The sequence below is a fragment of the Pelophylax lessonae genome (assembly GCF_965119305.1).
Source record: "Pelophylax lessonae genome assembly, chromosome: 2".
NCBI classification, from domain to species: domain Eukaryota; kingdom Metazoa; phylum Chordata; class Amphibia; order Anura; family Ranidae; genus Pelophylax; species Pelophylax lessonae.
This window is the reverse complement of record NC_138769.1, coordinates 166457409-166472408: the sequence shown is the minus strand read 5'-3', so window position 1 is coordinate 166472408 and position 15000 is coordinate 166457409. Positions and strand designations below refer to the sequence as shown.

Sequence of the window (15000 nt, the reverse complement as noted above, 5' to 3'; positions counted from 1 at the left end):
AGAGCCCAGACCTAAACCCAATTGAAAATCTGTGGAATGACTTGAAGACTGTAGTCCACAAACTAGCAAATTTAAAGTGGAGCTCCAGCGCCCCCACCAAAAAAATTAAACATCAGCAACTACAAATACTGTAGCTGCTAACATTTACTATTAAGGCACTTACCTGTCAAGGGATCTCATTGTTTCCTCACTCAAGCCGATTCTTGAATAGGCTCTCGGGTGCTGGCGCCGCCATCTTGGGTTAGGGAATCTGACAGTGATGCCTTGCGGCTTTACAGCCGGTTTCCTACTGCGCATGCGCAAATCACGCTGTGCTATCTCAATAGGCCGGCTGCAGTGAGCGCCGAACTCCCAGCTAATGTCTAGCAGTCTAGATGTGCAAAGTTAGTAGAGACATATCCCAACAGAGTAAAGGCTGTAAATAAAGCAAAAGGTGGTTCAGCAAAATACTGACTGGGTTTATGATTATGTGACCGCCATGATTGGCTGTCATGGCACTCGTAATTGGAAAGCTCCCAAACGAAACGAAAGCAGCAATTCGGAGCTTTCTGTTAGCTCTGCAGTGTGATATGTAAATATGTGTCCACTCAGTGCAGGGCCGTAGATCATTTTTTGTTTTGGGGGGGGGGGGGGTTAGCAGCAGGTACTAAGTAAAAGTATTTTTAAATAAAACAAATTGCGCCAAATTCATATAAGTGGAAAAAGGAAAAGCAATGTGTTGCTCATAGTAAGCAATTACATGCTTATATCTATTTTCGTAGATCCTCTTGAAAATTAAACCTGATTTCAGTTTTGCCGCCTTCTAGTTTTTATGATAGTTTTTTGTTAACCCAGCATACCAGGCAAGAGAAGTGGTACTGTGCAGAGTCAATACATACAGAACATACCTCCCAACTTTCGAACTTGAAAACGAAGGAACGGGACAGAGAGTTAACGCACATCACCACAAAAAGTGAGTGTGGCCAAACAATAGTGGGAGGGACTTAAGGGTTGTGGTTAAAACCTGGGCTTCTATCACGTACCTGATGCTGGAGGCCAATGAAGAGACAGGGCTTCCCTTGCGGCTAAGTTCCAAACCCCCCTGAGGATGAGAACAGGAGAGGTCAGGCCCAAAGTAGCACGGGTCGCCTGCTGGACTGTGTGCAGAAGGATCCAGAGTACAGCTGGAGTCCTGGAGTGGAATCAGCAGACAAGTGGCGCCCGTGAGGTGTTTGCAGGACTTGGATAATGCTGAGACTGGAACGTAGTCAGGTGGATAGCCAAGATCAGGAGCCAGGTGGATGTCAGAGCAAGCGTAGTCAGGTGGATAGCCGAGGTCAAACACAGGAAGCAATCAGGAGACAAGTCAAGGACAAGCCGGGTCGGAAACAGGAACTGGAATATCACAAGGATAACACACTGATGGAGCCGAATATCAACCAGCAACTAAAATCACTGGCAGGCTTCCTTATATAGGCCCAGGTAAATTGCTGGTAGTGCTGCTGGGTCCTAAAGTCCTTCACCTGCTAAGTTGCTGATAGCGCTGCTGGGTCCTAGAGCCCTTCTTCTGGTGTTTGTGCCCTGACAGCTTCTTTGTACCTATAAAATCTTCCAGTCCAACAATTGCTCTCATGTTGAGTGGGGTACACACTATAAGAAAATTGAGAGAACGATCGTACAATTTTCCTCGTCGTTTTACTGCAAATCTAAACCGATGAATGAAAATGCTCGTACGACAAAGGCTTTTTTTTTGGTTCTGATCATGAGCAGTCTTTCTTTTCTGATTTTTCTTGTGCGAAAATGGTACACATTGAATGAAAATCTTTTGTTCTGTTCCCATACAAGAAAAATTTTCCCATACGAGAAAAGTCAGAATCGGCTATAGAAAGTTGTGTACACACTATTCGAAAATCGTACAAAAGTTCTTCACACGAAAATTTTCGCCCCATTTTCTTATAGTGTGTAGGAGCCTTAACCACTTAAGCCCCAGCCCTATTTCGGACACTTTTTGTTTACAAGATAAAACCAGTATTTTTTCATAGAAAACTACTTAGAACCCCCAAACATTATATATATTTTTTTAGCAAAGACTCTGGAGAATAAAATGTCGGTCATTGCAAAAATTTTTGTCACGCGGTATTTGCGCAGCGGTCCCCTCCCGCCCCCCCCCCCGGGTAACGGTCGAGCGGCTCCCGAGCCGCATCGGTCGTTACCGACGGAAAGCCGACCGTCGGCTTCAAACCACGGTACCGGGATGATGCCTCTAACTAGAGGCATCATCCCGGTATAACCCCGCAAAGTGTACCGACGTACCGGTACGTTAGAATGCGGTAAGTGGTTAAGTCTGTTAGGCCCTGACTGTTCAAATGTAGCGATTTAGGATCGTGGGCAGAATATCACTGTGGTTCTGCCCGCAATTCCAAATCACACTGCAATGCTGGCAAAATGCAGCACATGAGTTTGTGTTCCATTCATTTTAAGTGGCACCAAAACAGGGTGTGGTTTTGGTTGCCTGTTGTGTGATAAATCACTTAACCATCACAGCAAAAAGACACCACATTTTGGTGCCACTAAAAATGAATGGAACACAAACACGTGCTGCGTTTTGCCAGCATTGCAGTGTGATTTGGCTGAAGCCCACTGTCAGCTGATGTCACAGAGCCGGTCCAGGCTCAGGCAAGATTTTGACAATGAAGTCGGGATCGGCCCACATGACTGAACCGTCACCTGGCTCGGCCTCTCAGCGAGCTACTGGGAGCCTGAGCTGGCTGATCCTGTCCCCTCCACAGCTCAGCACCCCAGTGGAAAGCCAACAGCGAACCGACTCCCAATCAGTGCTCTTAGCCAATGGCAGAGAACGATCCCACATCCCACTGTCAAAACAAAACAGCTCAGCAGTAGAGATCACTATACTAACTTCGCATAGTTAATACAGCAGCTCTGACCGGAGCTGACAGGTTTTTTTTTTTCGAACAAAAAGTGTATCCCGCACAGCTCCCGTACAGTGGGCGGCCTGAACTGGGGGTGAGAATTCTTATTATCCGCTGTATGGTCGCCGCTTCATTTCCTTGCCTCGCCCACACGTTACGGTAAGCATTGCTTTTGTACAATTCAGTGTTTTGCGTACCGTAATTCAGTGTTCTTCATATTTTAATTGATATACTGGTACCCGTTAGATGGCAACTCAGGGTATCAAGAGAAAACGTTCTGTATATGACGCTTCATTCAAGCTCAAAGTTGTTGATCATGCTGAAATTCACGGAAATCGAGCAGCTTGGTGTGAAACAAAATTTTATACCGATTTTTAATCGAAAATTAGGGGTGCGCGTTATACACGTGTGCGCGTTATACTCGAATAAATACGGTAAATCAAAAGTTGGCTGGCCTGCTGATTGTTCCCTGTATGACCAGCGTAAATGAGTAGGAATTAAAAATTACACCATTTAATAATTGTAACACTTGTTATGTTGTATACCTCATAACCTTTTAATATTTGTTCCATACAGTACGTTTGTAGAACATCAAGAAGACTTAGGGATCGGCTGCTCGATCATTTGTGTAATACTGAGAAACATAATTTGACCAATGTAGCAAAACACTTCAACAAATGTCATGGAGGTGATTTTTGGGCTATACGGATACAGGGTATAGAGAAAGTGGTGACTAGGAGGAATGTGTTTCGGCTTCTGTGCAGAAAGGAGGTGTACAGGATTTTTAATTTGCAAACCAGGATACCAGGAGGTTTGAATTTTAAATGGGATATCACATATTTTCATGACTGATTGGGTATGCCTCCCTCCTGTATTGTAATCTAATGCACCCACATGTTCTTTTGGGGTTTCCCTTTCGCATTTACATTTTTATTTTGCAGTGTGTGACATTTTGGGGGTATGAATGTATCCTGGGACCGTATATTAAGTTATTTAGGACCTATGCTTCTATATAGCTGTTAACTAATCCTTTTGAGATGCATTTGTATTTTATTTGTCAAGTCCTTATCAATCTATTTTTTTATAGTTTTACAGTTTTTGCAGCACACTGTATTCAATGCCGGTGTGAAGTAAAGGAAAGACAGGCTTCAGCCCAAATCCCTGTCCATCAGTCATGTCCCTCTGATCTGTTTTACCCATAATGGGCTTAAAGCGGAGCTCCACCCAAAAGGGGAAGCTCTGCTTGTTTGCACCCTCCCCCTCTCCACTAACACATTTGGCACTTTTTTTGGAGCCAGGCCTTCCCGTCCAACATCAGTGTCTGACCTCACAAATGCACTTCTGGAAAAATGGTCAAACATTTCTATAGACACACTCCTAAATCTTGTGGACAGCTTTCCCAGAAGAGTTGAAGCTGTTATAGCTGCAAAGGGTGGGCCAACTCAATATTGAATCCTACGGACTAACACTGGGATGTCATTAAAGTTCATGTGCGTATAAAGGCACTTTTGACAATGTAGTGTATATATGAGGACAATGGTATCTCTGTAGCTATTACCCTGTTTTACATAATATATTTTTTATACGCTTAGACTGATGAAGCTCTTTCTTTACCAGGCAGTGAAATTAGTTGCCTTCCCCACCAGTCTGGGTTTTGTGGCTTTTCGTGTGCATGCAGAAAGTGAATCAAGGACTTTTCCCAAAACAGTCCTAAAAGTGGAAGAGGTAAGCAGAGATTTCTTTCTAAGGGGTTGGTGTTGGCATAATTTGGAAATACAATATTGTTGTACTACCAGGAGCTTGTTTAGGGCCTGTGTACATGGGCATTTGTTTGCTTTTCAGTCAGTGGGAACGCAAAAACGGCTAAAAAAAAAAAGAACTCCAAAGCAGCTCAGAAAAAAAATAGTCAGCATGATCAGGATCCAATTGGAAGCTCATTGATGTTGAATCATTTCAACATCCAATATTGATGTTGATTGTTCTAATCTCATGACAGCCCATGTACCTTGTCCTGTTATATGACTGGATCACATAAACCTGTCAATAAGATTTAATTGAGGTGTGCTGCCTATCCTCTGAACTGGTGTGGAATCTTACTATTTATCAAATTGTGTTAAAGCTGAACTCCATATAATTATTTGTTTTACATAAATAGCTCCAGCTTGGCATAATGTAGGTATGCATTACTTACACCTGATGGGACACTACTATAGTGTTAGCCCTGATCTTTCAGGTCCTGTTAAGGTTCTGTGCAAGTTGCTGCCCCACAGCACACTGACAACAGGTGTTCTCTGAATGGACGAAGTGGAGAATCTCCACCTCTTCCAATTACATGTTTTGTATCCCTTAAAAAAAATAAAAATAAAGCGTTATATTAATGGTGGCGTACTGGGCAAGTGACCTATTAAACATAACGCCTCCTGCGCATGAGTGTGGTGGTCTGATACGAATCTTTTGCAACGCCTTGCAGCCCTCTCTGGACTGGGGATGCCTTAAAATCAACTGTAAAAACACAAGAACAGAGGGCGCACCATCCTAGCGCATCATCTCCAAAGCCATTTATTTAAAAGAATGTAAATTCATCTACTCACAGATGTTCAGACTGACAAAGCAATATCGGAATCAGCAATCGCTTTGTCCACTCAGTTTTTCCTAGGCTAGGAAGGACCTCACCAAAGATCCAAATGGCATGGGCCTCAAAATGCGTAAGTATTTGGATCTTTTAATGAGGTCCTCCCTAGCCTAGGAGCAAGCAGAGTGGACAAACAATTGCTTAAATTCTGATACACTTTGTCAGTCTGAACATCTGTGAGTAGATTTATTTACATTATTTTGAATAAATGGTTTTGGATATAATGCGCTAGGCTGGTGCGCCCTTTGTTCTTGTGTTTTTACAGCTGAGAATGTGACCCCCTGCGATCAGTGCAGAGCGGGACAGCTATTCACATAGAACCCAAGCAGGACCCAGAACATCACGGCTATCACCGTAGTGGCACCAGCTAGTACAGTGATTTCCATTTTCTCCAGCATTTCATTGCTCAATGTTGGACAAATGTAAGTATGTATTACAGTAAAACCTTGGTTTGAGAGTAACTTGGTTTAAGAGCGCTTTGCAAGACAAGCAAAATTTTCAAATAAATTTTGACTTGATATACAAGCGATGTCTTGATATACAAGCAGCCTCAAGTCACAGCTGAGTATAAAAGAGAAGAGAGGCGCCTCTAAGTGTAGCAATATGTTTAAATTTAATGAAGGTTCAACATTTAGCAACTCACATGGTTGATGATTGGAACAGGCATATCTAAGGATGCAGGCATTCAGGCTAAAGCTGTCCACATAGACCATTCTCCGCACCACCATCTACGTCATCCCTTCCATGCTGCCCCTCGTTTTCAGATCGTTTACTGCAGGGTGGTCTGCCCGGTCAGGATTACAGACTGGGAGCCGGCGGTGCAGAAGATAGTCTATGTGGAAAGCTTTAACCCCGGATGCCTGCATACTTGGATGTGCCTGTTTTATTCATCAACCATGTGAGTTGCTAAATGTTGTACCTTCATTAAATGGAACCATATTGCTACACTTAGAGGCGCCTCTCTTCTCTTTGATACTCTGTAGCTCCTGCTGGATTTTGCTTCTAATCCCCTTGTGGAAGCGGCTATTTGTGGATGGACATTTTATGGTTATATAACCTATCACATTGCTATAATCTTTGTATATAGACTATAAACTGAAGAACTTATGAATAAATGGTTGCGGAACGAATCATCTGAGTTTCCATTATTTCTTATGGGGAAATTTGCTTTGATATAAGAGTGCTTTGGATTACAAGCATGTTTCCGGAACGAATTATGCTCGCAATCCAAGGTTTCACTGTATAGATAATTCCTGGAGCTTGGCTTCAAACCCATCAGCCAAGTTTCTTTTTTGGGTAGAGTTTTAAATTTAGGTTGTTTATTAAGGTTGTCTTATGACCCCCTTAGGGATATTTTTTTACTCACTTGAGACACCAGAACAAGAATGGGTAGGATGGTTGTCATTAGGATACCAAAATGTATTTTTGTTTTCATCTGTTTGAAATTTGAGAGCTGTCCCTTTACTTCCTGTTCTGACAGGAAGTTAGGAGTGATCTCCCCTACAAGGACACAGTCAGTAATGATAACAACTTTGCAGAAGTCCTAACTTTTCCCTGCTGTATCCAACTAGGGCTTGATATTAGGAAGCCTGGGCTCACGACTTATTTTGCTGAAGAAAGAAAGGAGTTCAATGGTAAAAGCAAACATTGGTGATGTAAGCGTTCAATGATAGCCCTAAGAAACCTTCACTGAAAATGCAATAATAAGGCCTTGATGTCAGCTCTGCTGTGAAAAGGGAACAAGTGCGTATGGCCAGATCTACAGAATCCAGTTGTTTTTAACATCCCTTCCACATCTCTGAATTACTAGACAGCTAAAAGAAATTCCACATTGGAGACTGTGCACACACATGTAAATAAAGCTAGCCATAGATGGATCGAAATTCAGCAAGGAACGACTGAATTTCAATCCATCTATGGCAGTTCCCATTCCAGAACAGTCAATCTAATGATTGACTTGTCTAGAACAGGCTTTATGGAAGATGTGTCTTCGATTAGCACTGCTGCCAGTCGGCTGTAGTGCTGATCAGTGTTTTCTGACAGTGGAGGGATCCCTGCTGTCAGAAAACAATGATACAGCAGAGAGGATTACTCCCTTCATCTTGCTTGTGTGAAAAAGGTTATTGGTTCAGGTTTTTTTTTTTTTTTTTTCGATCAGCCCGCTGGCGGATCAAAACAAACAAATTCATGTGTTGCAAAGGAATTTGCCCCCAGAGCTTAGTAAATGGGCTTCGTTGTGCTAATTTCCATCATCCAATCATGTGCAAGCTAGGGTTGCACCGATATCTGTATCAGTACCGATACTCGTGAAAATGCTGTAAAACCGGAAACCGCAATAATATATGAATGGGCTCAAATCGCACGTCAAATAATCGCATGCAATTTGAACAGGAATACAGGGTGACTCCTGCCTGAGTTAAATGTGGTTTCCCAAACCGCTCCTGTGTGAACCAAGGCTTGTCATAGTGATTTCAGCCTGGGTTCACACAGGAGCGTGTGATTTGGATAGGAATCGCACCGAATGCCTGTTCAAATTGCATGCATATCTTTGCAAAATGCTTTCTCCTTGCACGTGGTTGGGTATTCTTTGCAAAGTGAAACTTCACCATGTTCGCTAAGCTCTGGGGCAAATTTCCTTGCAAAGTGAACAGCCTATTTGCCTTTAGTAAATCAACCCCAATGTGTTATCTTGTGGAAGATGCTAGTAGATTTAAACCATCTTTTAAATGCTTTCTCTTGAACGTCTCCAATATATATTTTTTTTCCTTTGTGCTACTGTACTTTTTGCAAGGTGTCATTGGTATTTATCTTTTGTCTTAAAAATTTGCAGCTTTCTCTGTATTCCAGCCCAGTGCAAGAAGCTAGATTTGTTGAAGAGAAGCAGACTGAACTGGAAGAAGGAATTTCATGTCTCAGACAGTTTACAGCACCGTATACTAGCTGGTGTCAGGTATTTTAAATGTTTTCTTCTATTAGAAGTCAAGGTCTGCAAATACCCAAACAGCAGTTGTGTTGTCAAATATTAACAGCCTCGTGGAGTACTATTTCATAACAAATACTTTGTTTACATAAAAGGATATTTTTAGGCCTCTTTCACACAGGGCGGATTCGTTTTGACAGACTCCGCTTGCTCTGCGAGGATCGCTCCGCTGATCCCCGCTGAGCAGGCAGATGAAGTATTTAAATCCCAGCATGTAAAGAAAACGGGGTTACGCTCCCAGAGAGCAGTTAACACTGGTTCTGCCTTATCTTGAGTATGCAGTTCAGTTTGGTCACCAATCAATAGAAAGGATGTCTTAGAAATAGTAAGAATTCAGTGAAGGGAAACTTATTTAATGAGGGGATTGGAGGTCTTCAGCTATGAGGAAAGATTGTCATTTAACCACCTGCTGACCGCTCACAGTAGACCCGTGCTGTGATTAGACGCAGCAGGAATTTGGCAGCAGATTTCAGCCAATGATTTTGACTGAAATCAGCTGATCTGCTGTGTCCAATTACACACACACCGTTTTGTGTTTACAAACACACAGAACTCTGTGTGCATAGGGACAGTAACCTGGCTCTTTTTTTGTCCCTGAAAAGCAGGGTGAAAATACAGCCAGATAGTAAAGTAAAAGCAGCACACATTACACATTGTTGGGCACACAGTTAACCCCTTAATTACCCCTAGATGGTAAAACCTTCCCAGCTAGTGTCATTAGTACTGTGTCAGTTTACAGTATTATCACTGATCACGGTATTAGTTTCACTAGCGATGTCAGTGTCTGTTAGTGACCCTCCCAGATAGTGTCTGTTAGCACCAGATTGCTCGCTGCGCTATCACAGTCCCACTACAGTATAAGTTACTAATTACCACCATTACAGTATAGCGTCTATAGATGCATAAATTCCAGTATAAATACACCATAGTGTGTGTATATATAATATATAATTATTTTATTTATTTATTTATTTTTACCAAAGACATATCGCAGAATATATTTTAGCCTCAATTTATGAAGAAATTCAATTTTTTTTTGGGGGGGGGGGGATATGTTTTATAACAGAAAGTAGAAGCTTTTATGTTTTTTAACATTCTCCTTTTTTTCGTTTATACGTAATTTAAAAAAAAAACCCAGTGCTGTTCAAATGGCACCAAAAGAAAGCTCTATTTGTGTGATAAAAATGTAATTTGTGTAGTGTTGCATGACCGGACAATTTCCAGTTAAAGTAGCGCAGTGCTGCATAGCAAAAAATGCCCTGGTCATGTGAAGGGGGTAAAACCTTCTAGAGGTCACGTGGTTAAATGTATTTACCTCAGAGAGGAGACTCTTGTGAAGAGATACATAATAATCAATGGTTACTATAAGGCTTCGTGCACACAGATGTTTTAAGACTCAAAGGTGCTCAAGTGTAAAATTCCCACTAAATCTACGCACCACCATCTTTTGTGGGGAAGGCTGTTTAGGAACTTGCACCATCCAGATGTAGCTGTGGTAAATTATGCTCACCGGGAGCCAGATGAAGTCTCTATAGTGTAGTATTTATTGAATTTTGGATTTTATTTTGGCTTTTAACATACAAATCCAATAAATACTACACTATGAAGAGCTTTATTTACCACAGCTACATCTGGATGGTGCGAGTTGCTGAACAGCCTTCCCCACAAGAGATGGTGGATCTACACTGAGTGCGTGTTTGCTGCTGTAATGGCAGCCAGCTTTTCCAGTGAGTGTCCATTTCACACCAGTGTGGTGAATGATTCTGGAGCACTGTATTGGATCACTTCTTCACTTTTCAAGTCCCCACCAATTTTTTGTGCACATATTTGCACTGAACTTCGTGCTTTCACCAATAGGTTTATATAGCTGATCCTATCATGGATTTGTGCATTTAAATCTAAGTTTTTCACTATATTGTTTTTTTATTGTTGATTTTCATTCAAGATTGGACTTCTATATACACTGCTCAAAAAAAAAAATGAAAGGAACACTTTGAAAACACATCAGATCTCAATTTGGCAAAATGTCATGCTGGGTATCTATACTGGGTATACTGGGACTGGGTAATGTGTTAGGAACAAAAGAACGGCACAATGTTTGATGGAAATAAAAATGATCAAACTACAGAGAGCTAAATTTCAAGGCACCCCCCAAAAATCAAAGTGAAAAAAAATGATGCAGCAGGCTAGTACATTTTGCTAAATTTTTTTGCAGAAACTCAAAATAGTACTCAAAACAGTTTGCATGGCCCCCAAGTGCTTGTATGCATGTCTGACAACGTCTGGGAATTCTCTTAATTAGAGGACGGATGGTGTCCTTGGGTATTTCCTCCCAGATGTGGACCAAGGCATCACTAAGCTCCTGAACAGACTGAGGTGAAACCTGGTGGCATCAGATGGACCGAAACATAATGTCCCAGAGGTGTTCTATTGGATTTCGGTTAGGCAAGCGTAGGGGCCATAAATGGTATCTATCCCTTCATGCTCCAGGAGCTGGCTGCATACTCTCGCCAGATGAGGAGGCCGGGCATTGTCTTGCACCAGGAGAAACCCAGGACCCACTGCACCAGCGTAGGGTCTGACAATGGGTCCAAGGATTTCATCCCGATATCTATTGGCAGTCAGGGTGCCATTGTCTAGCCTGTAGAGGTCTGTGTGTCCCTTCATGGATATGCCTCCCCAGACCATCACTGACCCAAAACCAAACCAGTCATGCTAAATGATGTTACAGTCAGCATAACATTCTCCATGGCTTCTCCAGACCCTTTCACGTCTGCCACATGTGCTCATGGTGAACCTGCTCTCATCTGTGAAAAGCACAGCAAGCCAGTGGCGGGTCCACCAATTCTGGTGTTCAATGGCAAATGCCAATTGAGCTCCACAGTGCCGGACAGTGAGCACAGGGCCCACTAAAGGATGTTGTGCCCTCAGGCCACTCTTATAAAGTCTGTTTCTGATTGTTTGGTCAGAGACATTCACACCAGTGGCCTGCTAGAGGTAATTTTGTAAGGCTCTGGCTGTGCTCATCTTTTTCCTCCTTGCACAAAGGAGCAGATACTGGTCCTGCTGATGGGTTAAGGACCTTCTATAGCCCTGTCCAACTCTCCTAGAGTAACTGTCTGTCTCCTAGAATCTCCTCCATCCTCTTGAGACTGTGCTGGGAAACACAGCAAACTTTCTGGCAATTGCACATATTGATATGCCATCCTGGAGGAGTTGGACTGCCTGTGAAATCTCTATAGTGTCCAGGTCGCCTCATGCTACCAGTAGTGAAATTCAACCTAGCCAAATGCAAAACTAGTGTAAAACTGTCAGAAAAGATGAGTAGGGAAAAGAAATGTCAGTGGCCTCACCTGTAAAACCATTCCTGCTTTGGAGGTCGTCTGATTGTTGTCCATCTTGTGCACCTGTTAATTTCAATAACACCAAAGCAGCTGAAATTGATTAACAACCCCCTCTGCCTTAGGCCCCTTTCACACACGGTAGTCCGTCGGCGGACTCCTTTTTCTCAGTGGGGGATCAACCCGCCGATCCATCGCTGAGCAGGCAGATGGCAGTTCTGTCAGGTCCCCATTCTACTCTATGGGGGAGTCGGATGAGAACGGACCGTCTGTCCATTCTCATCCGATCCGATCTGCTAGACGGATGGAGAATAGGGTTTCCATCCGTCTGGATCTGATGTCAGCGGACATGTCTCCGCTGACATCCGATGCCCCATAGAGATGCATGGGGCATCCGTTCAGATCCGCCTGAAAAATGGACAGGCGGATCTGAATGGTCCGCTTGTGTGAAAGGGGCCTCAGGAGTTTAATTGACTTGATGTTATACTCTGAAAAAAAACTGTTCCTTTAATTCTTTTGAGCAGTGTATATACATTTTGTTTTTCACTTTTTTGGATTTTATTTCAATGTGTTGTCCATTTATACTCATGTATTCACAATTGAACATTGTTGTTCATTTTGGCGCTACACATTTATTCTTAAGTGTGTCCTGGAGCTCCCTCTCTTGTCACCTTTTTTCTTTTGGTGTCAGGAAAACTTGTCATAAGTGACTCATGCAGATAGCAGAGGAGTGAGAAAACAAAAAAATGGCACTTAAGGGGTCATTTACTAAAACTGAAGCGTGCAAAATCTGGTGCAGCTGTCCATAGAAACCAATAAGCATCCAGGTTTCATTTTCAAGGTTTAAATAAATAAGCAGAAGTTAGAAGCTGATTGGCTACCATGCACAGCTGCACCAGATTCTGAGAGCTCCAGTTTCAGCAAATATCCCCCTTAGCACACATTATAGAGGGATATGATTTGTTTGTATTTCATCTCTGAGGTTTATAACCACTTTAAGTAACTCTTCCCACACTAAAGTCATGAAAAAACAGAAAGAGAAATGTTACTTATCCCATCTAGGCTCTGGAGGTAAATTAACCCCTTGTTGCCGGCCGCATGCATATATGTTGTCGCTTGGTGGGTGGACCTAATCAACTTGCCGTGCTGAGAGAGCACTCCCTGCGTGGTAGCTGGCGGGTACCAAAAAGCTACTGATGGATAATAGCGATCAGGAGCTTTTGGATCATATGACTGCTGTGACAGCCAATCACAGCGGTCACATAACCCGATTTTTTTTTTTTTCTAAATCATACTTACCTAGGTCGATGCAGCATCAGTCCCCCGCCGTCTCTAACACTGAGAACAGAGCGATCAAACACCGCCGATCGCTCGGTTCTCAGGACTACCTGAGCAGAGAGCTGGTGACTGTCAGTGATCGCTTTCTGCTCAGGCTCTCAGCGGATCGCTGAGAGGCTGAGCCGGGTGTCGGTCCAGGCATTTGGGCGAATACCAACTTCATTGTCACGATCTTTCCCAAGCCTGGACCGGCTCTGTGGTGTCAGCTGACAGCCAGTTTCAGCTGTCTGCTGAAAACGGGTCACAGCAGTACAGAACAAACTGCACTCCTGTGACCCACAGGAGAAGTACAGCCAACTGAGCTGTGGCTGTACTCCTTTCAACCTTTTAAAAGTTGTTTGTATTGCACAAGGTCCTTGCACTCTCTCTCTCTCTCTTTGTTGTGTATCTCCTCATTGAAGTTTGTCTTGTAAAAAATATATGCACTTTTCCCTGTTTTGTCTTTCTGCAAAATGCTGTGAGGGAAATAAACTGATTTAAATTGCAAGAAATTCAGTAAACTTCTAACTTCCTGTAGTGGGCTGACAAGACTGCCTCAGCTGCATTGAAATCCCAGGCAGTGTTATCAGCCCTGCTCATTTCTCTCATGCTGGCTGCCCCTTACACCATGGAGACGAGGTATGATATTTCCTCGTCTGAAAGTGTGTGATGGAATGTGCAACATCCATCACACAGAATAGAAGTCCCCTAGATTGTTTAGTGTTTACTGTGTAGAATAGCTGCAGAAAACCACCTTCATGTTTGCAAGTTCCTTTATGTAATCCTTTTTCCACATTACAGCCGTCACATATTTTCTGTGATAAAGTACTTAGTAAGGTATTTGGAAAAACGACACAGTCCAGTCAGTTGATGTATTGCTTCTCATCAGGAGAAATTGTTTGGCAAGGTAAAACATGTTATGACTTAGCTGTGAATTTGTATAGGGACGGGAGATTGTATTTTAGAAAGGATTAAATCCATCGCATGGTAAGCACCTTTTGCCATGGTTACATAGCCTTCACACTTTTCAGACTAGTTCTGTCTGTCTTTTTTTTCTTGCCTAAACCAATATTTGTGTCGCCTCAGCCGCAGAGTTCTAGTGTTTAATGAATAACACTGAATAACTTTTGTTTTTTTTTTTCACTTTTTTGTAAAAAAAAAAAAAATTTGTTTTTGCTTTGAATTAAAGCAAAAATAGTGACCATAGAAAAAAATAGGTATAATCCTGTTTATAATAATTATTATCCAATTCAAACCCATGGACGATAATACCACAATCAATCATCCCAGTTGTTTTATGAATTTGGCTTTGGATCATGGCTAAATCTAGCAGATCTTGACATGCTTGGAAGGCACTCCTGGATTGCATGGGAGACATTAGAAGCAACTATGCCATGACTGAATACACTGCTCAGTGCTTCAACAGTAGGATGACAAAGTGCCATTCCAAAATTATTATCTATTGGGGTACCCGTTGGTCCTCTGCTTGAAGTTTGGTCGAGCTATATTCTGAAAGATTATCGACAGACCAGGTCCTAAATAGCCTAGTCTGATGACAAATTGTCACATGTATCCTCACAGTAATATTTACACGTATGTTAAATTGGAACTAAACCCATTGATTTAACAGTTGCTTAAAACAGTTAAATTCAAGGCATGCTGTGAATGATCATGGCCCCAGCTGCTTGGGTTTTCAAGCAAACTGTCAAGCCACACCCTGGCTGGTGTCACAACTGATCACATGTAGGGCACCATAGCAGCCATAGATCAAACAGAGGCAAATATGGCAGCTTCCTTGGCTGTAAATGATAGGAGGGTTTA

General features: G+C 42.5%; 1 protein-coding gene across 1 annotated transcript in view; it reads left to right on the top strand.

The window, feature by feature from the left end:
- Positions 1-15000, top strand: part of APOO (apolipoprotein O) — a 123129-nt gene that overhangs the window by 50346 nt on the left and 57783 nt on the right. The window contains exons 2-3 of the mRNA XM_082245928.1: positions 4527-4634; positions 8372-8491. Of these exons, the coding sequence (XP_082102054.1) occupies positions 4527-4634; positions 8372-8491 (228 nt within the window). The remainder of the gene's footprint in view (positions 1-4526; positions 4635-8371; positions 8492-15000) is intronic.